We start from the raw sequence: 25,424 nt of genomic DNA on the forward strand, positions 1-25,424 counted from the left end.
TGATTGGGCCTCCATGGGTGTGGGAAGAGCTCAGATGTACCTGCTTGCTGACCACCTGCTTTTTCCCAGGAGTATGAGTTCCTGGTCCTGCCCAATGCCTTCATAATCCACATGCCTCATGCCCCCAGCTTTGACATCTCCAAGTTCCGCTTGAGTGCTGGCTACCGGGGCTGTCTACAGACGCTGCGGGAGGAGTTCCACCAGGACCTGTCGCGTAGGTATGGTGCCGCTGCACTCAAATACCTCACTGCTGAGAGAAACCTGTGATGCCGAGGGACAGCGTGGTGCAGGGCTGGAGTGGGAAGGGGACAGACTTCTTCCTTCCTCCGTCGCTTGTTGGGATCCCCTGCCTGAAAAGGGATCAAACCCGCAGCACCATTTCCCTAGCACAGGAGCAGTAGTTCCCATTAGGAAGGAAAGAGCCAAGAAAAAGGAGCTTAGGGTTATTGGGGCTGAGGGAGCAGAGCATCAGAGCTGAGGGTTTCCTCATAGCAGTTGAAAGGACAGGACAACCTTGCTAAACTTCTAGCATGAGGGCTGCATGGAGCCCATCTCCCTCTTAAGGGCATGGATGAGATCGGTTCCTGTCGTTCAGTTTCCAGAGCTTTGGCCAGTGTAAATGACCCTAGGGGATTCCGCTGCAGTCCACTTGGGCACCCTTCCCAGCCTCACAAAACTATCTGACGCTCTGCAAGATGATCTCTTGCTTGATTTCTTCAGCTCCTGTCTTTTACCCTGTGGGGCTCCTTTAGGTCCCTTCACAGTTACACCTGTTAGGTGTAGCTTAGCCCTGTGAGACAGGCTGAACTTAGCTCTTAATCTCTCCTGCTCCCCAAGTTGTGATTATCTGAACTCTATCCCTGGGCCTGGAGGGAGCTGAAGCACCCCCCTGCTTCCCCTAGGAGATGGCAGGCTACAGGATGGGTCTCTGGGGATATACCTACACTGCAATAAAAACATGCAGCTGGCAGGGAGTGCAGAGCTATAAAACTGCAGTGCAGGTATTTGGGCTGAGGCTGGAGCTGAAGCTCTGTGACCCTGCCTGCTTGTTTGCAGGGGGCTGCATTTGCACAAGAGTATTCCCATTTCTTACTGGCTGAGGCTCTGTACACAACAGCTGCCTACCTGCAGGCCCAAGGGTTTGGTTTCTGCACTTTGTAGAAGTGCAGGCTTTAGCTGGCCAGCCCACACCACTGACCTACACAGCCGAAATCTTCCATGGGTAGCTGGGACTGTAGGCAAGGGAAGGCACTGCTTTCCCAAAATTGCCTACAAGTCCTGGACACCCTGACCCTCTACCTGGCCAGGAAGGATCAGGCTGGGGGAGGGGAGGGAGGGTTTGGCTCCAGAGGCAGGCCCTTAGGTGGAAGGGGGGCAGGGCTGGCGCTTGCCTTCTCCAGCTGGGCCTTCCCCGGCCACCCATACCATCTTCCCAGAGAGGACGGCAAAGCCTGTCCATCTTTCCCATTGGCTGCGTCTAGACTGGCATGGTTTCGCAGATATATTTTTAACGGAAAAGTTTTTCTGTTAAAAGTATTTCCGCAAAAGCGGGTCTAGATTGGCACAGATGCTTTTGCGCAAAAGCATCCATGGCCAGTCTAGATGCGATTTTGTGCAAGAAAGTCCCGATCGCCATTTTAGCCATCAGGGCTTTTTTGCGCAAAACAGTTCTTCCCTGTCTACACTGGCCCTCTTGAGCAAGTATTCTTGTGTAAGAGGGCTTTTTCCCGAGCGGGAGTGTGAAAGCATTTGCGCAAGAAGCACTGATTTTGTACATTACAGAGTCAGTGCTCTTGCGCAAATTCAAGCGGCCAGTGTAGACAGCTGGCAAGTTTTTGCGCAAAATCTCGCCAGTCTAAACGCACCCATTCTGTTTGCATAGGCTCTCAGGCTGCTGCTCCATAGCATCATGTCCCCAGATTCCCCACATGTGGCTAGTGAGGGCTGGTGCTGCAAGTCTGCTGCTCTAGTCAGCTGCTGGGGCCCACAGCAGATTTTGGTTCTGGTCTGTGCCTTGGAGCTGAACCAGGACTGGATTATTGTCAAATCATGGTGCCTGTTCTGATAAAAACCATCCAGTCCCTGCCACCCTGGGAATAGGCTAAATCACCCCCTGGTGGGCAAGCACCTGCTCAGAGAAACCTCTCTGGCTGTCATTTCAAGTCTCAGCAGGAAAGAGCTTGAATCTCACTAATAGTGACAATTATCAATCAGACGTGGGTGACACAGGCAGGGATTGTACCTGAGTGTTTGGGGAGTGGCTTCAACCAGGCCCTGTTCTAGAGCCATCACTGGAGCAGGAAGGCAGAGTCACTTTTCTCACTCTTAAGTTATTTAAGGTGATTTCTCACAGGGTGTGAATGAGTAGGCTGGCCTGCGTGTGTAGTTTTTCTCTTCCTTGCTGATGGTTCTGAAGTATCTTCAGGCCAGTCACTACTGGCCACTCTGCTCTTCACTGCCTGGTGTGAAGCTGAACTGCAAGAGCTGCTATCCTGTCAGGAGGGACACCTTCCAGCCAGGGTGGGGCAGGCCCAGTGGCTACTGTCCCACATTTTGCTTTGTATGGAAAGGATACAAGTGTGTCTTGCATTTTTTTAATTAAAGCTTTTTATATTCTTTCTCAAAACTTTGGGGAGCCCTGTGGTTATTTTGTCACATTGTCTGATACTGGAGGCAGGGTGGCACTTAGAGGCAGGTAGGAAATGAGGGCAAATACCAGTTCCTATTCCCAGGGAAGGGCTTGTGTGAGTAGGCAGTACTGTAACACAGGTATGGCAACTATTGCATGTACAGGGTGGGGGTGCAGTACCTCCAACATTTTGTATAGAAATTGGAGCTCCATTAAGTGAGAGTGAAACCTTCCCCCCCCCCCCCAAAAAAGGGACCCTCAGTTATTTACTGTCACTAAGGACGATCAGGTATCTGACTTATCAAATTGTTGTGGCAATAGGGAGCTGCTGTTATGCTCTGTCAGAAAGTGCAGTGGTGTGCCCTACAAGTGACTGGATTGCACGGGGCTGGGCACTTGTGGACTTAAGTCCACACCTCTCATCTCAGCTCTTAACAGTCAAGCTGGGCTCTTTCTAGCTCATATGTCATCCCCTTTAGCAAACATTTTTCAGGGAAAATTCTACCCTAATTGTCACATCTGTGACCCAGTTGCCTGCTGATGGTGCACAAGATGAAATGGAGCACAGCTGTGACAGTGAAGGGTAAGAGGCCTATTTGCACATTTACGTTAAGTCAGACTCACACTTTTGGGAATGGGCTGGGAAGTGTTTCCTGGGCTGTTATTGAATTCCTTCTTCCTGGAATCTCCATGACACAAGCTGAGCCTGGAGTAACCAACTGCCCAGACTAGAGCATTCTGAAAATCAAGCTCAACTGTTACTCAACCATCTGCTCTAGAAGAAACATGGTCAGGTTGAGCTAGCATGTTAGCTACTTTTACCTATATGTTACCATTTTTCCTAGGCTTGGTCTACATTCCCAGTTCTTAGTGACAAGGCTCTGTCAACCTGGTCTTGTTGCTGAAAGTCAGCACCTGGGAATGCTGTTAGCTGTTCATGGGGAGTAGAATACCATTGCTCTGTCAGCAGGAGAGCGCTCCTCTCAAAAAAGCAGCGTTCACACTTGTACTGGCTGTAGCAAAGCTGTTTTTTTAGGGGGTGGTTTAAGCACCCCTGAACAAAAGCTTTTGGGGCACAATTGCAAGTGTAGACAGTTTTAGGCTAGTGCTGCTCTAGAAAATGTTTGCTAGCCTAGAGGGTCTGCTAGAAAGGAAGGAGAACTTTTGGTGACATTGCTGTAGCCCCCAAAGCCCTGGTCTAGATGCATTTTTATCTTGACTTAAAATATTTTGTTTGGGGAAGTGATTAAACTATGCTGCCAAAAGCACTTTTGCCAATACAGGTGTACCTGGAAATCATTTCTAGCATGGAGCTGGCATTCATTAAGCTCAACCACATGCTTTGGCCTACAAGAGCCAGTAATCCAAAGTGAATTTGGTCCAGTCTGAGTCCCCAGTACTCCTTCTGGGTGTGTTATTTTGAGGGAGCCATTGATAGGTGGGGTGAACACTCTGTAACTGAAGAATCAGAAGTTATGACCTGAACAGAAATGCAGCTTGGGTGCATAAGGGCGAGTTAGTGAACGCAGAAATGAGTTCTGGCTGGGTGTGCTAGTGGCCCTTTTGCCTTGTGAAAAGTGTAGCTGTTTGATAAAGCTATGCTTTCAGCCTGTCTACCTGAACATGTTCACCCAGGGAGGGATGGAAGTGGAGCCTGAGCTCCCATTTGACTTAGATTAGTTCGGGGCTCTCTTACTTTCTGCTGAGCTGTTATAGTAGAAAGTCTTCCAGGTCGAGGTGCCCCATGTGCTGATGGGAAATGCTTCCCCCACCTGGTAAACATGGCTACAGAGACAAGAGATTTTATTGTTTTATTTAGTAAAAATGTTAAAATAAATAAATACAAATTGATCAGATGCTCTGTATCCCTGTGCCCCGCCCTGCCTCCCTTCCCCTCCCCTCACTTTAATTTGCTAAAATCTAAACACAGTTGTACCAAAACTGAAACCACAAGGGACTTGAAGGCTACAGAGAGAAGGCAGTAAAGAGACTGCGATTCACTATTAGCATCAGGCTAAAAAAAATAGAGATTTAAAAAAAACAAACCAGCTCACAAGTCAGTATTATCCTCATTATGCAATTCTGTGAAAACGGAGTGGTACCATTTTTAAAAAAGGGTATTTTACACCAAGGCCTGCAATGATTTGTGATTCTCAGGCATGGGAGGCAGCACAAGAATGTTGGGGTTGTCTGGCACGAATGACAAAGAGAGAAGAGGTTGGATGGTATCTGAATGAGAGGGTTTTTTTTGTTTCTATGCACGATTAAATGTGTCACATGTGGCTATGGAAATCTATTTAACGAAAAACAAACCTGCTACTTTTTCAGTTGGTGCTCTGGAGCACAAAGGGCTTATGCTACTGCTTTTTTACATGAACTTGCACTGAAGACAGCAGTTTCAAGAGTAACTGCTCAATCCTATCACGAGTACATGGGAAGTTGGGGCCACTGTCTTGTTGCAGAAATTAAGGACCCTCTCAAAAAACAGCTGCTTTCCTGTTATCTAAAACCCAGTGTCCACTTTCTTATTAGCCTTTTTGATATTTTCCCCTTCTCTGACAACTTGGCATTAGATCATAGACAAGTCACAGGCAGTGGGTATGAGATCTGTTACTAAAGAGCATTTCAAGAAAGTCAGGTGGGCGAGGGAGAAGACGATGGCTCAGGTGCTAAGATATGAAATCTTTCACCACTAGCTCATTGCTTCAATATCACCTATGACAATTTTAAAGCTGGTCAGGGGCCATTTGAATTACTGGCTCTCTCTGCAGCTCCTAGTAGACCAGTGTCTACATCACATCATCAGTGGCACTAATTTTACCTTTCATAAGCATACGCAGCAGCGGTCAAGGACTTATTTGATCCTGGAAATAGTGCTTCTCCCCTCAGCTTACAATTGGTAAAGAAGTGTGTTTGTTAAAACATGATGATACTCCCTCCGACATGGTACTCCTCCATAACCCATTTTACTGCTCAAGTTGGCCCAACGTGCTGGGTTCCCTATGTGTAACTGGTTAGCTGGCCCACCGTGCTGCAGCAAGGAGGGGGTTGCTGGAGCAGCCACCCAGCCCCTAGCGTGCTGGGCCTGGCCAGGCTGGAGCCCTGCATCCCCACTCTCAGTAAAGGTGATGCTTATCAGTATCTGGTTACCTGTTTACATCCCTAGTACTGGCAGTGGCCTAGAGGCAAAGTAAATGTCGAAAGGGAAAGGTCCATGTTAATTTCTGCTCTCAGCCTAGGAGTTACACTATTATTTTCATGCCCATGAAATTAAAATGAGAAATCAAATGGAAACATGATTAGGAATTTCAGCCCAGCCCAAACCAAGCAATAAACGATGGTTATGTACCTTCTTGTAACCATTGCTCTTCAAGATGTGTTGTTCATGTCCATTCCAGTTAGGGGCATGTGTACAGTAGCCAGAAGATTTTCCCATAGCAGTGCAGCGCCTGTAGGGTCATTCTGTAGGGTGCCCCGTAAGAGTCACACATTGATAGAGTCCTGCCAACCTGGCCCCCCTCTTCAGTTCCTTCTTGCCAGCTACTCCAACAGAAGGGAAGGAAGGTAGGTATTGGAATAGACATGAACAATACATCTCAAACAACAGTTATGGGAAGGTATGAAACCATCTTTTCTTTGAGTACGTGTTCATGTATATTCTAATTAGGTGATTTACAAGCAGAAGGTCAGAGCCAACAACTGATTGTAACAGCCCTCACCCAAATGAGGCATTGTTCCTGGCCTGCTGCGCGAGCACATAATGTATGGTAAAAGTAGGAATCAAGTGGCTCTTCAGTTTTCATGAGTGGGAACCTGGGCGAGGAAAACAGTGGAAGAATCCTATGCCCCAATGGAATGTGCTGTGATAGGAGGTGCAAGAATTCCTGCTAGTCTGTAGCACTGTTAGATACAGGATGTAAACCATGATGAGCTGCATTGGGCAGACACCAGTTGACCCATCACCCGATCTGCAACTGCCATGAACAGTTGGACCGATTTACAGAAAAGTTTGATGCTCTATGTAGATGACCAGAGCCCTAAGAACATCAAGAGTGTGTAGTTTCTGCTCCTTGGGACTAGAGTGTGGTTTGGCACAGAACACAGGCAGGAAAATGTCTTGCCTCGGGTGGAGCTGTGACACTACTTTAGGAAGAAAAGCTGGGCAAGGCCCAAGTTGGACCTTGTCCTTATAGAACATGGTGTAGGATGGTTCTAATGTCAGAGTCCCTCAGTTCAGATATTCTCCTTGCTGAAGTTATGGTCATGAAAAAGGCACGTTATTATCACTCCTATAAGAACATATAGCTTGTCAAGGCTTCAAAGAGAGGCCCTGTGAGTCTAGACAGGACTAGATTAAGGTCCCAGCCTGGGACAGGCTGGCATCTGCGTGGATAAAGTCTGTCCAGATCTTTCAGAAAGTGAATAACCAGGGGATTTGTGAAAAACAATGACCATCGGACCGTGGGTGGAAGGCGGAGATGGCCACCAAATGTACCCTTATTGAAGGAAAGGAAAAGCTTTCTTGCTTTAGTTAGTGGAGATAGTTCAGGCTAACTATTGGGGTTATTGGGGCCTGCGTAGGACGGAAGTGACTTAGAGATACCCAGATTGAGAACCTCCACCATTTAGCTAAATAAGTGGCTCTGATAGAACTGGCTTTCTGCCATTGAGCAAAATATGTATGACTTGGTCCGAACAAGCAAGCTCTGTGGGGCTCAACCACAGCACTTCCAAGCCATGAGGTGCATGGACTCAAAGTTCAGGTGCTGAAGGCAACCATGGTCTTGTGTCAAGAGGTCTGGGAAGAGTGGTAATATGATTGGTGCCACCACTGATGTGTCCAGAAGCAATGTGTACCACAGCTGACAAGGTCATGCCAGGGCTATTACTATGACTTGTGCTCACTCTGTCCTGATCTTGAGGTGCACCCTGTGTAAAACAGGGTCATACACATGTATGGAAAGGGGACATGGATAAGGAATACCTCTGCTGTGGTTCTGGAAGAAGCAGAATGGCTGACATTTGCCTTTGTGATGTGTAGGGAACAGGTCCATGAGGAGAAAGCCCCACCTCTGGAAAACTGACACCATCACATTTGGACAGAGCAACCACTCATGATTGTGGAATGACCTGCTGCAGTAGTCTGTCTAATCATACACACCAGGGAGGTATCATGCCTGCTAGTGTATTGAATGTTCTACACAGAAGTCCCAGAGTTTCAAGGCTTCCTGGCATAAGGGAGAGGAGCATACATCCCTGTTTGTTGATACAGAACATTGCTGTCATATTGTCTGTCATGACGGAGACACATTGACCTGCTAGATGTGCATGAAATGTCTGAGATGGCAGCCCCACTGTCCTGTGCTCCCTGCCATTGATATAAAGGCCTAGGTCTGCCTGCAACCACAGGCCTTGGGTCTTGAGTCCCACAAGGTGGACACCCCATCCCAGCTCTGAAGTGTTCGTTACTAATGACAGGGACAGCTGAGAGCTGGTGAATGGGAACCCTGCACAGACTTCTCAAAGGTTGAGCCACCTACACAGTAGTGAGTCCACATGCTCAGTGTTTAGCTGATTGCCATATTGGGGTCGGGAAGGAACTTTCCTCCAGGGTAGACTGGCAGAGGCCATGGAGGTTTTTCGACTTCCTCTGTAGCATGGGGCACGGATCACTTGCTGGAGGATTCTCTGCATCTTGGGGTCTTTAAACCATCGTTTGAGGACTTCAATATCTGAGATACAGGTGAGAGGATTATTCCAGGAGTGGGTGGCCTGAGTTGTGCAGGGGGTCAGACTAGATGATCATAATGGTCCCTTCTGACCTTAAAGTCTATGAGTCTAACACAGAGTCTGATAGTCATAATTCTGTTCAGTTTGTCTTGGGCTGGTTGATATACCGATGCTAACCATGGCTGGAGAGTCGGCGCTTCGGTCTGGCATGCTGCACTACGTATGTGTACACTGCTATGTGATCCAGAAGCCTAGAAGCAGTTTCTTGCTATGGTGGTGGGAAACTGTCTGAGGCCTCGAATGATATTTGACATGGCCAGAAACTGTGATTCTGGTAGGAATGCTTAGGCCTGAGTCAAGTCCAGAACTGCCCCTATGAATGCTAACCTCTGAACCAGGGCAATGTGGGTTTGTTTATGAGGAGGTCCACGCTGTTGAACATTTGTCTGAGGAACCTGAAATAGGTTCATACCTGCTCCCTGGACTGGCCTTTGATTAGCCAATCACTGAGGTATGGAAACATCTGTACTTGGTGTCTGGCGTCACCGCTGGTCTGACTTGCGATGTTGCTTGCACTTGTGGCACCATTCTTGCAGCTGGTCCCCTTGGAGCCACTCCCACTTGATGGCATCCATAGAGAGCAAACCTTGGTTGGCTTTGGGGTCGGCGCAGCACTCCGATCATCCTTGTAATTGGCATCGAGACCTCCTGGCACTGGGGGTCCTGATGCCACTCAAGTTCTGCCTCATCCAGGCACCATCGGTGTGCTCCCCTCGGTCTCAGTACTGTTTTCCGGCTCCTAGGGGCTCTCTTCAGCACTGTTCTTCAGAGTGTAGTGGAAAGCAGATAATTAGGAAGCTAAGGTAAGATGAGTTGGAATCCAGTTGTGCTCGACCATGTCCTCAACCATGTCTTCAAAATGCCTGTTTAGCCCCGATGAAGATTTGGACTGGCCAGAGGATAGATAAGGCCTCCTTATACCACTCTTATTCCTTCCTTGAGAATTGTCCTATCTGTTTTGTGGGAAGAACCACTAAAGAGGTAGAGACCTGCACTGAATGATGGGGTTGAGGAGGCCCAAGGGGTTGAGGAGGCCCAAAGACTTGAGGGTGGCCCTATAATCCTTGAGGCTATGCAGCCTTTTATGTCTTTTCCTCAGGAAAAAAAGGTGGTACCCTCAAAGGGCAGGTCCTGAATGGTCTGCTACACTTCATATGGCAGGCCCGAAGCCTGGAGCCAGCAGGCTCTCCTCATAGCTACCCCGGTAGCCATGATCCCGGCTGCAGCATCAGCACTGTCCAATGCAGTCTGTAAAGAGGCCCACAAGATTATTTTCTCCTCAGTAATGAGAGAATTCCGTCCTAGAGTGAGAGGGGAGCAGCTCCGTGAATTTGGCCAGAGATGTGAAAGTATTGTAGGCGTATATGCTAAACATGACTTGCTGGTTAGCCACATGCAGCTGAAAGACCCCCCATTCCCATTGAGTACACCTTCCTCCCCAAGAAGTCAAACCTCTTGGTCTCTCTATTCTTGGGGGAAGATCCTTGACACACTGTCTCTCCCACTGGTTCACCGCACTGATGACCAGGGAGTCCGGAGGAGGGGGAGTACACAGGTTGTTCATAACCTTTGGAGGGCACAAAATAGCATCTTTCACTGCGCTTATAAGTTAGAGTAATTGAAGCTGTGGTCTGTCACAAGGTCTTATTATTTTTATTTGTGGTTTTAATAAGTGGTAGGGCAATCTGGGAGGGACCAGATACAGAGCAGTATGAAGGACTCTTATGTTCTCAAGACTTGGGGCCACTGCAGTGCCTGCTAATGCCTTCTCAGGAGATGATGATGATGAAAGCACTAGGACCTGGATCTGTTCTCTTCTGTTAGGGACCAATACATGCCATTGGTCCTGGGGGGCTCAGAAGTGGTCTGATGCCAAGGAGAAAGCTGTCACTGCTGGTGGTGCAGGCATTAGCGCTGGTCCTGGTGCTTGGAATAATATCGGTGCGTATGCCGGCTCCTGGGGAGGCGGAGGTTTGGTTGATGATAGTGCTGTTGGTATCGGTGCCATGGCTTCAGACCTGGTAGAGGCAATAGTGCTGAAAGAGTGTCTGCTCTGGCCCCATGGTCAGTGCCGGAGTGGAGATTGGGGTCAGTGGCAGTGACTGTGCTGTCCTATATGGTATTGGTGCATGTGCCACAGCCAGAGGATGTGGTAGTATGGAAGAAGGAACAAACATAGCCGACACTAGGGAAGATGGCACCAAATGATGCCTCTAGAATGCCCAGGGAATACAGAAGGGCCACCGTGGCGTGTTCTGTGGATGACAACAGTCACGCCTAGATTGAGACCTTCTACTTGAGTGCCTTCTGGATTGGTACAACTCAGATTCCGATCCTGAGGGGTCTCATAGCGAGGAGCAGGGAGATGCTGAGTTTCTAGGTGCCAATTGGTGGGGGGCTGGGCTATCATTTTGTGATTATGCCAGCGGGTTTGGTGAGCAGGAATGCCTAGACACCATTGCCAGCTTCCTTCAAGATTGCACCAGTGGGTACGTCGACATCGTAGGTGCTGGGGACTGCTTTCTTTGGGGGAGGGGAGGGAGAGGTTGGAGGAGGATGGTGCCATGATTTGCATCAAGTTCTTTGCCACCTCAAATGCCTCTGGTATTGAAGGGAGTGGCAAGGTTTGGGACACACATCTCTGGACTTCAATGAAGTCCAACCTTCAATTTTCCTGCACTTCTGGGGTACTGGTGATTGCGATCAGTATCTTTCAGATGTTCTTCTCCCTGACCACTGGTGATGCTGAGCAGAAATCTTCTTCAGTGCTGAGGTGGAAGATGGCACCGGAGAGCTCTGTGCCAATGAGGAGGTGCTTGGCACTGTGTCTCCTGGTTCCAGGCCTCACTGCGGATGCAGAGTCATCTCCATTAAAAGTACCTTGAGCCACTGTTCTCTGACCTTTAAAATTCTGAGACAGAATCTTGGCAGATGTGGCAGCGATACCTCTGGTGGCCCTCACCCAAGCACTTTAGGCAGGAGTAGTGAGGGTCACTTTTTGGCATGTGCTTGGCACAGACCTCACAATTTTTAAATTCTGGAGGAAGTGGCATGTCACAACTCTGGGGTTTCTTGAAACAAATGGGTGGTGGGGATAACCCCACAAATGAAAACGAACTACAACTATTTACGGGAACTCTAACTAGGACTATTAAATAGAAAACTATATACATTAAAGATATATAAGAAATGGCACCAACACAAGCAAGAGCTATGGGACATTTCAGTCTACCTTCACGGGTGGTAAGAAGGAACGGAGGGAGAGGGCAGGTTGGCAGGGCTCTATATTGGGCACCATGAAGGCAAGACTCTGGGGGATGCCCAGACCAATCCTACAGGCACTGCTATGGAAACTCTTCTGACTGCTGTGCACATGTGCACACAATTGGAATGCACACAAATAAGCACTTGAAGAAGAAACATGCAGACTTCTGCTCTGTTCATGTAGTACTGTTAATATACCCATTCACTCAGGCTATGTCTAGACTGCATTGCTTTTCCGGGATATGGGAGGTATCCCGGAAAAGCAACGCTGCGTCCAAAGAACGTTTGCGCTTTTCCGAATTTTTTTTTTGAAAAAGCGGACCCACTCTCTTGCCATTCCTGTAAACCTTGCTCTATGAGGAAGAAGGGATGTGTCGAAAGAGCACTTTTTTTCCGAAATTTGGCGTTGTGTAGACGTGCCAAATTTCGGAAAAGCCTCTTTTGAAAGTAAATCGGAAAAAGTTATGCAACCTGTCTACTGCAAATTGAATTTCTTTTTCCAATTTAATTTTGCAGTATAGACCTAGCCTAGGTATTGTCAGTTCCTAGTGACCAAAGAATGAGAAAAACACCACTTTATAGTAAGTACAGAATTACCTCTTCTAATAGAGGAGGAACCGAGACACAGTGATTTTATGTTTTTTCCCCCAAAAAAACTGGCAGCTGATTTTTTGGGTGCCCAACTCGAGGTACTTGTAATTTGATTTTCAGAGGTTCACTTGCTTTAACTGGAACTATGGGTACTCTGTACTTCAGAAAAATCTGGCCCTTGCTCTTATACTAGCTATCCAAAAAATCAGAGGCAACTGTAAGCACCAGCCAAATCTTCATTTTTTCCCCAGCAACACTTGTAAAGGAAGCTTTCTGAATGCTAGAGAACAAAGGAGTAGGAAGTGACTGAGTTTACGCTGTTTTCATTGTAAATAAAAGTAGTTTCAAAACAAAGCAAAAACCAAAAGTGGTAAAAACATTGCTACAATTACACAAGACCGGTATCTACTTAACAACCAGGACCAATCAGAAGGACCTTTCTTGACCTGTACCCACTAGACAGTAAGCTCTTCTGCACAGGGAACAATCCCTGCACAGGGAATCCTTGTTTCTGAAGCACTGCCACACCTTTGGGCACTACTACATCATTAGTAAGAATAGTAACACTGAAGCAATTTTTTCCTTACCTACACAATGACTTTGGGTGAGGTGTCCTCCAGTCAGGTATCAATACGCTGTTGCTTAACTTAAATCCTGGCTCCAAGAGATTCTGGCAAAGGGTCCACCCCCATCACTGCTGCTTCCCATGACACTTGTCTTGTGGAGCACTTGCTTAAATTAGGGAAGTTCCTCTTGGAAAAAAGAATCAAACAAAGCCACAGGAGAGGGCAAGAAAGGAAAAGAGAGTACCTTTTCCTCACATTTATTCTTCCTTTCCTCTTCCTACCCTAGCTCTTTCCCCATGTTCTTTCCCTTATTCTCTCTGTTCACTCTCAGGTCTTTACCTGCTCATCTCAGAAAAAGGCTCCCTTTTGTTTCCCCTATGTCAGTTCCATGATCCCTTCCAGAACAGGGAGGTGAGGAGAAACAACACATGCTGTTTGAGATAGGTAATAGCTCCTGTAAGGTGGTGCCAGTGCATCTGAGCATATTTCCAATTAGGATTATCATTCACTGCAATGCCCAGACACACAGACTGCATTTACACTAGCATTTTTTTCTCTAAAAATATCCTACTGTTCCTATCCCTCATGGGAGCACCAGTATAGAGCAGCTGCCTATCATTTAATTGTAGCAGTGTAGGTTCAGGCACATCAGTGGCTCATCAGAGCCTTGTCTACAGTAGAGGTTGCTGCCTTAGTAGAACTGCAATGATGGGGAAAGGTAGGGGACAAATAATAAAATAACAGGCTTAATGGCATGCACACTGATGCAATGTATAAACAACACTTTATTGTGTGAGTTCCAACTTTGTGCTCATATATGCTCATCCTGTACAGGACACAAAAATACAGATAGTCCTTGTTCCAGCCAACAGGATGAAATGGGAAAGATGGGACACACAGGGTTGTCACCAGGAGAGGATACCAGAGAAGGATGTATAAAGTATCACCACAGCCCTTCTTTGTGGGTATTATCAAGGGGGTATGCATTTATATGAGGGGTCTGAATGAAAAGAGGGTGAAAGCTTGGAGACAGGTCTGAAGCTTCTGCTCGTAAATAATTCCTTAGGCATCTCCTGTTCCACATCTGATGGCCTACAGCATAGATCTGAAGGAACACGGCTACAGCTGCTCAGCCAGTGGGGCATTTACACATTTCGTTTTCTGTTGCTGAGGCCTTAAAAGACATCCTGTTTTCTAAACAGAGAAGACTGCAGAGTCCACTTCTGGCTGGTGACATAGCTTGTGAATAGCCTTGAGTGAGGCAGTCTGCTGATCAAGTGATAATGCCAAGCATGCCAGGTGCATGGAAGAACATTTATCCTTCCTCTCTGGGTTGAAAAAGCCATCTATGCAAGTCCTCTTCTGTACAGAAGAATCTAGGAGGAAGCAGTCTTGGCAATAAGGAAATAGAAGTCTTCTTTGACGACCTGGCAGGCCTGAATGTGCCCTGATTGCCAGACTGTAACTGCTCTTGCCAGCAGGACAAAGGGAAGGGAAGAAGGGACTAAAGGAGCTTTATAATGAATGTGGCTTGGGTATGGAAGAAAATAGTACAATTACTGGAAAAGCTTATAAGGGTGGAGGAGCAACAGAACTCACCATGGCTGGGCTGCTGAGGGAGTATTTAGCACATTCCCCTCACGGATTTCTGAAGGAGGGAAGGCAAGAGCCAAGAAGCTGGTGGTAAAACTGGTGCGGGAACACTTTGGAACCGCTGCTCTTGAGGTTCCTCTTGCTATGGTGGAGCATAAAGAAGAAACTAACTGAAGCTCAGACATCCTGGAATTTTCAGTAAAGCATGTGTAGTGCCAGGCATTGAGTCTCATCGAATAAACCCTGGTCTGGGTCCTGGAAGATGACTGAAGGAAAATTGAGTCCACTGCTCACTTCAGACCCCATGTCAACCAACATTCCTGTCTATGCCCTGAGTGGGGATGGGAATAGAGGTGGCAGATAAAGTGCCTAATAGCAGGTGCAACAAAACATCCTACCCTATGCCTGGTCACATCGTCAATACTTTTCTGTCCTTTGCAAAGGCTGGACTGGAGAAGCCTTCAGCAGAAACAATTTGGCTATGTCTACACTGCAGGCTTCTTGCGCAAGAACAACTGTTCTTGCGCAAAAACTTATAGAGCGTCTACACTGCATGTGTGTTCTTGCGCAAGTAAATTTGCAGTAAAGCGTCAGAACTGAGGGCTTCTTCTGCAAGAGTTATTCCTCTCCTCCCTATTGCGCAATAAGGCAGTGCGGAGGGGCAACAGGGGTTTCTTGTGCAAGAAACACCTATGGCTAAAATGGCCAAAAGCCACATGGCAGTGTGTACGCACTTTTGTGCAAGACCTTTTGCACAAGAACTCTTGCGCAAACCAGTTCTTGCACAAGAAGCCTGCAGTGTAGACGTAGCCTTTAGGTTTTGACATCTGAATATTCATTTAAAAAAAAACAGGTTTAATTTTCACACTGTGTTAAGCTAGTGCTGAGAAAGCAAATCGGACATGGTGCAGCCTTGCTAGGGGGAACACAGTGCAAATTCATTGATGATGTTTTGCTACATCTGTATTATAAGGACACCTCCATTTATTTCATGTACCTCAGGCAATCCTGAGGAGGGTTTCATTCTGGGCCTTTGTGAATGCTGGCCAGTCTTAGATTACGAGGGGTGGGGCTGGGATAGTCCCTGAAAGAGGCTGATTTGAAGTTGAGGTCAGGATTAATGTTCACGTCTCCAGACAGGTTGGATATGAAATTGCTTTCTGAAGCCTTGTCATACTATCAATAAAATACATCACAGACTTCTTGGCAACAACTAAAATAACAGATCTGCCCACATAATGTTCACAACCTTTAATTCTAGGTAGGCAGATGTAAACCATCACCATTACCAAAAGAATCATGTTTGCAACTGAAGGTGAATAAAATGCTTGTGTTGCTCAGATAACTAACAGATCCTGTTAATCATGATTTCTCAGGTGCAAAACATTTAATCCTACCACTGATAATTACCTGCCAGTGATACGCTCAAAAATCATTAAGTTTCCTACACTGTCCATAATCTACACGATACTACTCTGTGACTGTCTGTTTTGCACACTACTGTGCATGCTGCTGGCTCTAAACAAATAATAACTGATCATAATACTAAGTATACTGTCAAGACTGAGTGATAACAGACTGCAAAGATAAGGGAAAAGCTATTTCTAAAATCCACTTTTCTAAGAAGTGGGAGAGGCACCATGGTTTAGTGTACTGAGCATTGGGGCTAAGTGCGAGGAATGTCTCTGATATCCACATCTTTTGTGGCCTTACTGTAGCTCCCTGCTTCAGTTTCCCCATCTTTAAAATGGGAATAAGAAGTTCCTTTTCATACTCCTGGCAATGATATCAGGATTAGCTAAATCAGAATGCTTCTTAGGAAATACAAAATATGAAGTATTATAATATGTATTTTCATATGGCCACACTTCAGAGGAATTTAGAACTGGAGCGTTTCAGTACCACCCTACCATACCAACTATGACAGGAAAGAAAAGGCAGCAGATATTAGTGTAAGCTTAAAGCTAACTAGCAAATTACTAATTTCTGCATTATGTAGGATTCTGAGCAGCTTTCTATTTAGTAACTGTCAATTCCCTCATTACCCACTGGACAGCAATGACTCCTGTTTACTTAATGTCTGTGCAGCAGCAGCATTGCTAATGTCAGCACAGCTCTTGGAATGGGACTTGCCTATTAACTGATGTTGCTGCAGAGCCAATAGGGGAAGCATACCAAAAAGGATCAGTGGGAAGGAAACAATCTACCAGAGAACATCAGCTAGAGAACATAAAAATCTGTAAGCTAGGATCATTTTTCTGCCAAGTCATTGGGGAAATTAAGGTAGGCTTTTATAGCCTGGAGGGTTTTTTCCAACAAAACTTTTAACTTTGATAGAAATTAGACTTCATTAAATTGATGCATCTCTCCAGAGCCTAGAGACAGACACCTAGAGTGTGTCTAAACTACACCCCTCTGCCGACAGAGGTATGTAGATTAGGCACATCGCTATTGCAAATGAAGCAGGGATTTAAATATCCCATGCTTCATTTGAATAGAAATGGCCACCACTTTTTGCCGACGTGGCACGTTGCCAGCAAAAAGCGGCAGTCTAGACGGCGATCGGTCGACAAGGAAAGCCTTTTCTGACCAATCCCTTATGCCTCATGCAACAAGGTTTACCGAATCGGTCAGAAAAGGCTTTCCTTGTCGACCGATCCCCGTCTAGACTGCTGCTTTTTGCTGGCAAAGTGCCGCGTTGGCAAAAAGCGGCGGTCATTTGTATTCAAATGAAGCGCAGGATATTTAAATCCCCACTTCATTTGCAATAGCCATGTGCCTAATCTACATCACTCTGTCTGCAGAGGGGTGTAGTTTAAACACACCCCAATAGAAAGGGACAGTGGCAAGTTCACAGGGTGGCACAAATACAGCAAGGTCTTAACTCCTGGGTGCTGCAGTGTTTTTCAAAACAAGAACACAACTGAATTCCAACCTCAGGCCCTGCCAGTAACAGGCAGAGGAGAGATCAAGTCAGCTCTCAGCCTTTGAACATCCTGCAACCCCCATTGGCACAGTTCTCCAAACAGCACTTTGAAGATAACACTGGAAGAATCATAGGGACATAGGAATTGCTATGTCAGATAGGACCAGTAGTCTGTCTCTGTCACTGTACCTGCAGAGAGAGGCGCAAGAAACCCCTCTGTAGTGACTGGCTTATGCCTTAAAGCAAGAAGGTTTATATTACTAGTTCATTTTCTCTCATTATTTCTATAAGTATTTGATCTTTTAAAAACCCTATTAAACAAATGATCCAATGATACCTTGTGGCAAAGAGTTACACAGATTGTGGGTTGTTACAAAAAATTATTTCCTTTGATCAGCTTTACATTTGTTTCATGGGCTGTGTTTCTGCTTTGCCACACCTGCTAACTGATCCTTGCTGCTTAACTGGCTTCAGAACCCAACACAGACATTTGAAGATAAAGTCTATTTTATCATAGGGCCTGCTGAGAAGAGTACACAAGAATTCTCCTCCAAATCTACTGACAAATGTAAGAACTGAGGATCAACTCCAGGGCTCAGGGGAAGTATCCTTGAGGAACAAAATGTTAGTGAAAACAGACACTAAAGGAGAGTGAAGGAAACAGCTTCAAGAATCTCAAAGCAGCATATGCAGCTGTGGCTGCAGTGAGATTCTCAGGCCATGCCAGGGTCAGGGTATTTTCTTTTCCTTTGCCCAGAGCATAATATGTACAATGCAAAGCTTCTCAGTGTTCCAGTGCCATCAGCAGTGCAGGTCTGTCTGGCTACTAAAACACACGCGCTATTTACCGCCATGCCAGGAGCTCATCTGCATAGTGGCCAAACATTGCTCCCACTGAATCCAGTGGGAGTTTGGCCACTGATTTCAACAGAAGTAGGGTTTGGCCCAATGTATTCATATGCATTAGCAGAACTGGATAGCTACTGCATGTCCAGTATCAGCACTCTTAACTGACACAAGTCCTATAACAACTGAACTCACAAGACATGCTCTGCTACACAGTCACACTATCATTTGAAAGAGATGGAATTCTGAAATAAGGTGATATGACAAAAGGAGATTTCAGGTGTAACAAATTCACTTTCTTTCATCCCCATTCTACATCCATGTTCTAATCAGTCCATATTTAAATATTACAAAAGCAAAAAGGCTTTAACAATCAAATGGCCAGTGTTCTACTCTGGGCTACTAACATACAAAAGAATGAGGAGATGTGATAACAGAAGAGACAAGAGAGAAAGCTTCTCCCAATGGAGAGTGAGATGCAGCATGTAGAATTTGGCCAGACACACAAATGATATAAACTATGGAAACCTTCTCCCTGGTATTTTAAAATACAAACACAGCAGAATGTCATCATAATAGGCAAAGTCTGTGTCAAAAAATTCTAAGCACACAGCATTTTCTCCAGTTCTGACACCTTTTTAATAGAAATCACTTGTTTAGGAAACAAATAGCACTTTTGTAATTTTTACAATGTTTCTTACCTTGATCTTATTTTAAGTAACACTAGGAAGACCTCAATATCTTTTATTTTCCTTTTTAATTTTAAAAAAGTTGTTTTTCCCCCAGATACAAAGATTTTGCCCTTGCATAAAAAAACAGTGCCCAAAACGATGACACAAGGACTCACAAAGACTCACTGTATCTCACTGACACTATTACTTCTAATCTATACCATGCAAGGTCCCATCTACCTCTTTAATTAGACTGTCAGCCTGAATAACAGCTTTTCTATTCCTTATTTATTTTTGCTACCAAAAGAAAGAGAGGAAATGAAATAAAAGGACATTTCTCTGTTCAGTTCACACATGTGGGTCCATGTGCTGCTTTGTTCAGGATATTTTTATTATTTTATAAATATAGAAAAGGGATGGAACCTCGTTTTCAAGTAAAATCACTGATGCACATTTTCCCTTGAGATACCCCCTTCAATGTTTCAACTCAACCATTTTGGTCCCCTCTTCTTCCACTCCCAACAAAGGCCTCCTGGATCAACTTAAAGATCCAAACAAATACAATTCTCCAATGCATTTCATTTGACTAGTATGAAGAAACAAGGTTAACCCAAATGTTGCCAGGACAGAAAATCCCCAACCTGCACATGTGCTCTTTATTCAGTGAAAAATCCATCTCCATTTCATTTTGTACATCTCCTGTCTAAATAACAGTAAATACTGCTTGTTTGATAGACTTGTCCCCGCTGGGCACTGGGATTTGTTAATTTATATTTCTGGTTTTTGGTTTAATAGTACGGAGAGTTTAGAAACAGGAAAAGCCCACAGGCTCTTTGGACTTATTTTTTTCCCTAGCTAAACAAACTGTTCTGCAAATAAGGATTTGAAACCTGCTCTCCTGCCTCATCCCTGCTCTTCACCCCAAACAAAAATAAAACAAACCTATAGTGGCTGTGGAGGCTGCTGCAGGCACACACTGGTGTAAAATATAGAGAGAGTAAATATATTATTTCACTTGGCATGGTGCTGGCAAAGAACCCCCAGCTGGCACTATTCATGTAACATGATCCAAACTTTGCATGTACACACAGAATAAGAAGGATCAATTGGCAAACTCCGGTGCCGCCTGGCACAAGCATCTTCACGCTCTCTCTGGAACCAAAGAACTAAATAATTCTGTACTTTCCAGAAGAAATCCGGTTTTGCTTTTCTAGAGTTTCATTATTTTGCTCCTCCTCCTTGCCGCCACCTCTCCTGGTTCCTTCTTACTCCACTGTGTTATTTAGTCTCATCACTTTTGTTACAGTTCACCATGCAGCTCTGGGAAGGGGATGGGGCTGGGGTAGAGGCGGCAGCATTAGCATTGTTAGTCGAGTCCACGCCATTAGAGATGGCTACTGAATTAACCTCAGAGTTTATGGGTTTTGAAAGGTCAATGCCTTGGATGAGGCGGATCAGCTGTTTTACCTTCTCTAAAGAGCTGTGCATCTCCTTCTGTTTTGCCAGGATCGTATTCTTCATTTCCATACATTTCTGCAGCGAATCAGAACAACAAAAAGCTCAACCATTACATCCATATGGATAAATAACAGAATGGTAAGGAAGGAAATTTGGATGTTCATCAATTCAGGTGTAGGCCTCTAGCTGAAATGACTGCACCTGGAAGTTTACTTTCTGAGCATGGAAGAAGCCAAACCTCAAAGCTGCACAAACAAATTAATTAATATTTACAGAACAATAAATTAAATTGACAGCAGAGAACTACCACTTGCTCTGCCATCATTTATGTAATTTCCCTTAAAGATTAGAAAACCATCAGACATGCCTATTGTGTTTCTTCTGAAGGAAAATATAGGGTTAATGTCCAGCTGAAACTAGCAAGTTTTTATTATTTTCTATTAGTTTTGCATTTCTGAAATACTTCCAAACGCAGGCATCCTATATGTAGGAACTGACTTTGTTGAGAGCACATAGGTCCTGCTAATGGGATAGAACCCTTGCTTTCCTATGCAGTTTTTCCTATTTTAGCAGAAACATTCTGTCCCCAGGAATAAAAAGGATGGCTTGAAGAGAATGATGCCATGCCCCCTTCATTTAAAAATCTTATTTTGCCATTTTTTCATGCATGTTAAAAAATATCAAGAAGCTCTGATGATAGTCAAAGCAAATTAGCGGAACCACTTGAAACTGTCAAAAGAAAAAAGGAGAAGGTAGCTGATACCTTCTCTACATTGAATTTAATGATGTATAAACTATACAGTCCCCAACAGATGTCCTACAGGAAGATAGTATACTTTTTTTGGAGGGAAGACGGGGTGCAAGTTTTGAAGCCTTTTGTCTACATTGATCTTCAAACCCTCCTGTTCTCAGTCAGACTTTTAACACATATATGTGAGAACAACAGAAAATCCAACACCACAACCTACACTAATTGGCCCCACGTTGGAAGTTTGAGAGAAGGGGTAAATAAGAAGTATTCCATGGAGACTGAACTGCCCTCTTCACTCATAACTAGGTCAGAGCTGAATCACATCAGTGAGTGGGTGCTGCCCATGAAAATTGCTTAAGAGCATATGCACTGCTGCTTGCCAGGCCAGACCAGCCTTCTGGTGATAAAGAGAACACTTTAGTCTCCAAAGCTGTTCATCCAGAAACTTTTCGCCACTATGATATATACTTTCTTAAAAGGACAGCTGTAGCCTTTTACATATATTATTTCTATCTGAGGTATTCTACGACGTTCAACATTAGAGGTCTTTGTGCATCAGACACTTTTTTTTTTTTTTAAGGAAAAATATATCCCAAAGTGTGTGAGGCTGAGTATAGTGAAATATACTAAAACTGTATGATGCCATAAACGTTGGCTATAGAACAAAGGAGGTTACTCACCTTTGCAGTAACTGACGTTCTTCGAGATGAGTGTCCCCGAGGGTGCCCCACATCAGGTTGGTTTGCTGTCGCTGAGCCCATTCTCCAGTGTCTTCAGAACACGTGTTCCTGGGGCAGTGCATGCGCACGCCTCTTGCCACACGCTCCTACTGTGCAGGCATCACGCATGCATGAGCTCACTACTCCTTCCCTCAGTTCTTTCTTTATCCCAGAATGGTAAAGCCCACAAGGAGACCAGGATTCCGAAGTAGAGGGGACGAAGGGAGGGTAGTGGCGCACCCACGGGGACACATCTCAAAGACTATCAGTTATTGCAAAGGTGAGTAACTTCAACTTCTTCTTCTTCTTCTTCTTCGAGAGATGTCCCCGTGGGTGCTTCACATCAGGTGACTGTAAAGCTGTATCTCTCTAAGGAGGCAGGGACTTCAGATCTGACAAAAAAGCAGTAGCTAGTACTAACTTAGGGAACTTGAGATTACAGAAAGGTCCTTGAGAAAGTGCGTAGTGCTTTGCAAATGTATGTTTTGATGGCCATGTAGCGGCTGTGCAAATGTCTGCTATAGGGACCTTTCATAGAAATGCCACTGAGGTAGACATGGCGCTAGTTGAGTGTGCCCTTATACTGTCAGGAAGATTAGCACCAGTCCGAAATTCAGTGAGAAAGTCGCTGAGCTCAGATGGCCTGGCTTTTTTTATGATTCACTATGCAGAAAAATAGTCTAGGAGTAGATCTGAATGATCTCGTGTGTTGTAAGTAAAAGGAAAGTGCTTTGTGTAAATCGAGAGTGTGCATGCTTGATCTGAATGAGTTAGCATGGGATTCTGGAAAAAAATGTAGGTAAGTGTAGTCTGATTCAATTGAATGGACAAATGTACCTTTGGTAAAAACTTAGGGTGAGTATGTAGGGTGACCTTGTCCCTGAAAAAGGTGGCATGTGTGTGTGTGTGTGGGGGGGGGGGTCTCCCACAAATGCTGCAATTTCTCCTACATGTCTGGCCAATGGAATGGCTACAAGAAAAACAGTCTTCGTAGAAAGGTGCAATAGGGAGCAGGTGACCATTGGCTCAAATGTGGTTCTAGTAAGGGTGTTTAAAACCAGGTGAAGATCACAAGGATGTGCCTGAGGGTAAAGTGCATGTAGGCCTTCGATGAACCTCTTAGTGAGAGGATGGGAAAATACTTAAGTATCATCTATCTTGAGATGCAAGGTGGCTATAGCAGCAAGGTGAACCTTGATGGAATTCAGCACAAGACCATCTTGTTTAAGGTGCAACAAATAATCCAAGATTAGAGGCAATAGAGATATGGATGGGTTAACATGATGACGTGCACACCATATAAAAAACCTTTTCCACTTCTGAAGGTATGTCTTGGGAGTACTTTGGGCTCTACTGTGCAAAAGTATGCATTGAACCTATTCAGAGCATTCTCTTTTGTGGAAAATCAGTGAGGAGCCAGGCATTCAGGTTCAGCATGTGGAGACTGGGATGCACAGATCCAGGTTGTGAGGGAGGGGAATTGATGATATGTACGCCATTCTGAGTAGAAACGGGAAGCAGGGTTACTGTGGCCAGAAAGGTGCTATCATAATTAGTTGTGCCTTGTTCATCTGCACCTTGATCACGACCCTGTTGATAAGAGGTATGGGGGGGGGAGGCATACAGAAGGTGAAACAATCACTTCGTCAGGAAGGCGTCCCCGAAAGAACCCTTCCCTATGCTGGCTCTGGAGCAAAACTGCAGACACTTGTTGTTGTTCTGGGTGGCAAAGAGGTCTATGGTGGGGTTACTCCATTGTTAGAAGATCCGTGAAAGGATAGCTGGGTCAAGTTGCCACTTGTGTTTCGTGGGCAGTGTTCTGCTTAGAGCATCAGCCATAGTGTTGAGGTGACCAGGAAGGTGTACGGAAGTATATATACACCGTGTCTTAGGCACCAATTCCAAAGTGCAATTGCTTTGGTACACAGTTTGTGTGATCATGCTCTGCCCTGATGGTTTATATAAAACTTTGCCACAACATTATCTATGTATAATCTGACAGGACATTGTTGAGAAAGAAATACCTTGCAGCATATCTTACAACCTGCAATTTTAGCACATTGATGTGGAGGCCCCTATCATTGCTGGACCACAACCCATGTGGTGCCGCAAATGAGAGACATGAGGGACACATCCATCATGGAAACGGATGGTTCTGAGGTAATGAATGGGACACCAGAGCACAGATTTTTGTGTGTCACCAGACAAGAGACTTCTTCATCGAGGGTAGGATAATGAGGGACTTTGATAATGGGCTTGTAAAATGGATCTTTTAGGGAGGAACTAAATTTGACTTGTTTTCATTTATCTGTAGACGAAGATGTTGTCTTGTGATGGAGAAGGAAAGCCAAGCATCAGATTCAAAGCACGCTGCGAGGAGACAGTCATCACGGTAAGGAAATATAATTACAGATCATTTCTTCAGGTACACTGTAACAACCGATAACACCTTTGAAAAAACGTTGGGAGCTGTTGAAAGGCCAAATGGTAGAACCTTGTTCTGATAGTGTTGGGTACCTAAAATGAATCGAAGAAGTCGTTGGTGAGCAAAATAAATGGAAATGTGGAAATATGCATATTGCAAGTAGAGGGATGAAAACCAGATGCCTCTTTCCAACACCAGTATGATAGTGGCAAGTGTCACCATCTTAAATGTTTGCTTCTTTATTAATTTATTGAGTGCTCATAGATCAAGGATGGGTTGCCATCCTCCCGACTTCTTCTCCGTGAGGAAGTAATGGGAATAAAAACCTTTCTGCCTGTACTGAGTGGGGACTAACTCAATTGCCCAAGTTGTAAAAGATGTGTAACCTCCTGTTGGAGAAGATCCTTGTGAGAGTGGTCCCTGAAGGGAGACTGGGTAGGGGGATGGGGAGAGGATGTTGACATGAAGGGAACAGTATATCTGAGCTTGATTATTTATAGAACCCATTTATCTGATGTTATTCTTCTCCGGATGTCAATATAGAGTAGAAGACAGTGCTTGAACAATTTAGATGGTGTAGGTGTTGGAATGGGCGAAAGGTTTTCACAGCCCTCGACACATGACTCAAATTTGCTTTTTAGAAGGTTGTGATTACTGAGAGTTGTTAAAGGGTTGGTGTCATCATTGACCCCTTGCCTCTGAAGTGGTTCTGTTTATGTTGTTCTTGTCTGTTATACCAATGAGTCTAGTTGTCTGGGTCTAGAGTATAGCCGATACCTGTATTGTTGTCTTCTCATATTTGCAGGATTGTGGATGCCAAGAGATCGAAGCACTGCTCTAAAATCAGTTCATTAGTGTTGGCTGTGAATAATTTCTGCCCATTGAATGGAGGTCTTCTGCAGTTGATTGGATCTCTCGGGGAAAAATGAAGATTTGAACCATGAGGTCCTCTTCATGACTACGGCTGTTGGGGTAGACCGAGCAGTTGTGTCAGCAGCATCTAGGGCGGCTTGGAGAGCTGTCCTGGATATTATGTGACCCTCAATAATGACAGCTTTGAATTGTTGCTTTTTTACCTCAGGGATATCTGCAATAAAATTGTTATTTTTGAATAATTTCTATGGTCATATTTACTGAGTAGCGCCTCATAATTTGTCACTCAAAATTGTAAGATGGAGGACATTTTCAACCGAAG

The 25,424-nt window shown here is 45.1% G+C and overlaps 2 protein-coding genes across 22 annotated transcripts in view; one reads left to right on the top strand and one right to left on the bottom strand.

Annotated features, from left to right (window-relative positions):
* LARGE2 (LARGE xylosyl- and glucuronyltransferase 2) overlaps positions 1–25,333 on the top strand; it is a 72,097-nt gene extending 46,764 nt beyond the window's left edge. For 7 of the 9 annotated variants that reach the window (XM_075927562.1, XM_075927561.1, XM_075927563.1 and 4 more), the window contains 3 exons: positions 70–218; positions 24,119–24,196; positions 25,035–25,333. In XM_075927562.1, coding sequence (XP_075783677.1) covers positions 70–218; positions 24,119–24,196; positions 25,035–25,158 — 351 coding nt within the window. In that variant the 3' untranslated portion in view covers positions 25,159–25,333. Of the gene's footprint in view, positions 1–69; positions 2,870–13,906; positions 14,514–24,118; positions 24,197–25,034 lie in introns of those variants that run through there. The other 2 variants (XM_075927564.1, XM_014574264.3) reach the window with 2 other exon arrangements.
* The window catches only part of PHF21A (PHD finger protein 21A), a 287,213-nt gene continuing 280,732 nt past the window's right edge, over positions 18,944–25,424 (bottom strand). For all 13 annotated transcript variants that reach the window (XM_075927582.1, XM_075927577.1, XM_075927575.1 and 10 more), the window contains one exon: positions 18,944–20,409. In XM_075927582.1, coding sequence (XP_075783697.1) covers positions 20,155–20,409 — 255 coding nt within the window. In that variant the 3' untranslated portion in view covers positions 18,944–20,154. The remainder of the gene's footprint in view (positions 20,410–25,424) is intronic.

Source organism: Pelodiscus sinensis, chromosome 4 (genome assembly GCF_049634645.1).
Source record: "Pelodiscus sinensis isolate JC-2024 chromosome 4, ASM4963464v1, whole genome shotgun sequence".
Classification (NCBI taxonomy): domain Eukaryota; kingdom Metazoa; phylum Chordata; order Testudines; family Trionychidae; genus Pelodiscus; species Pelodiscus sinensis.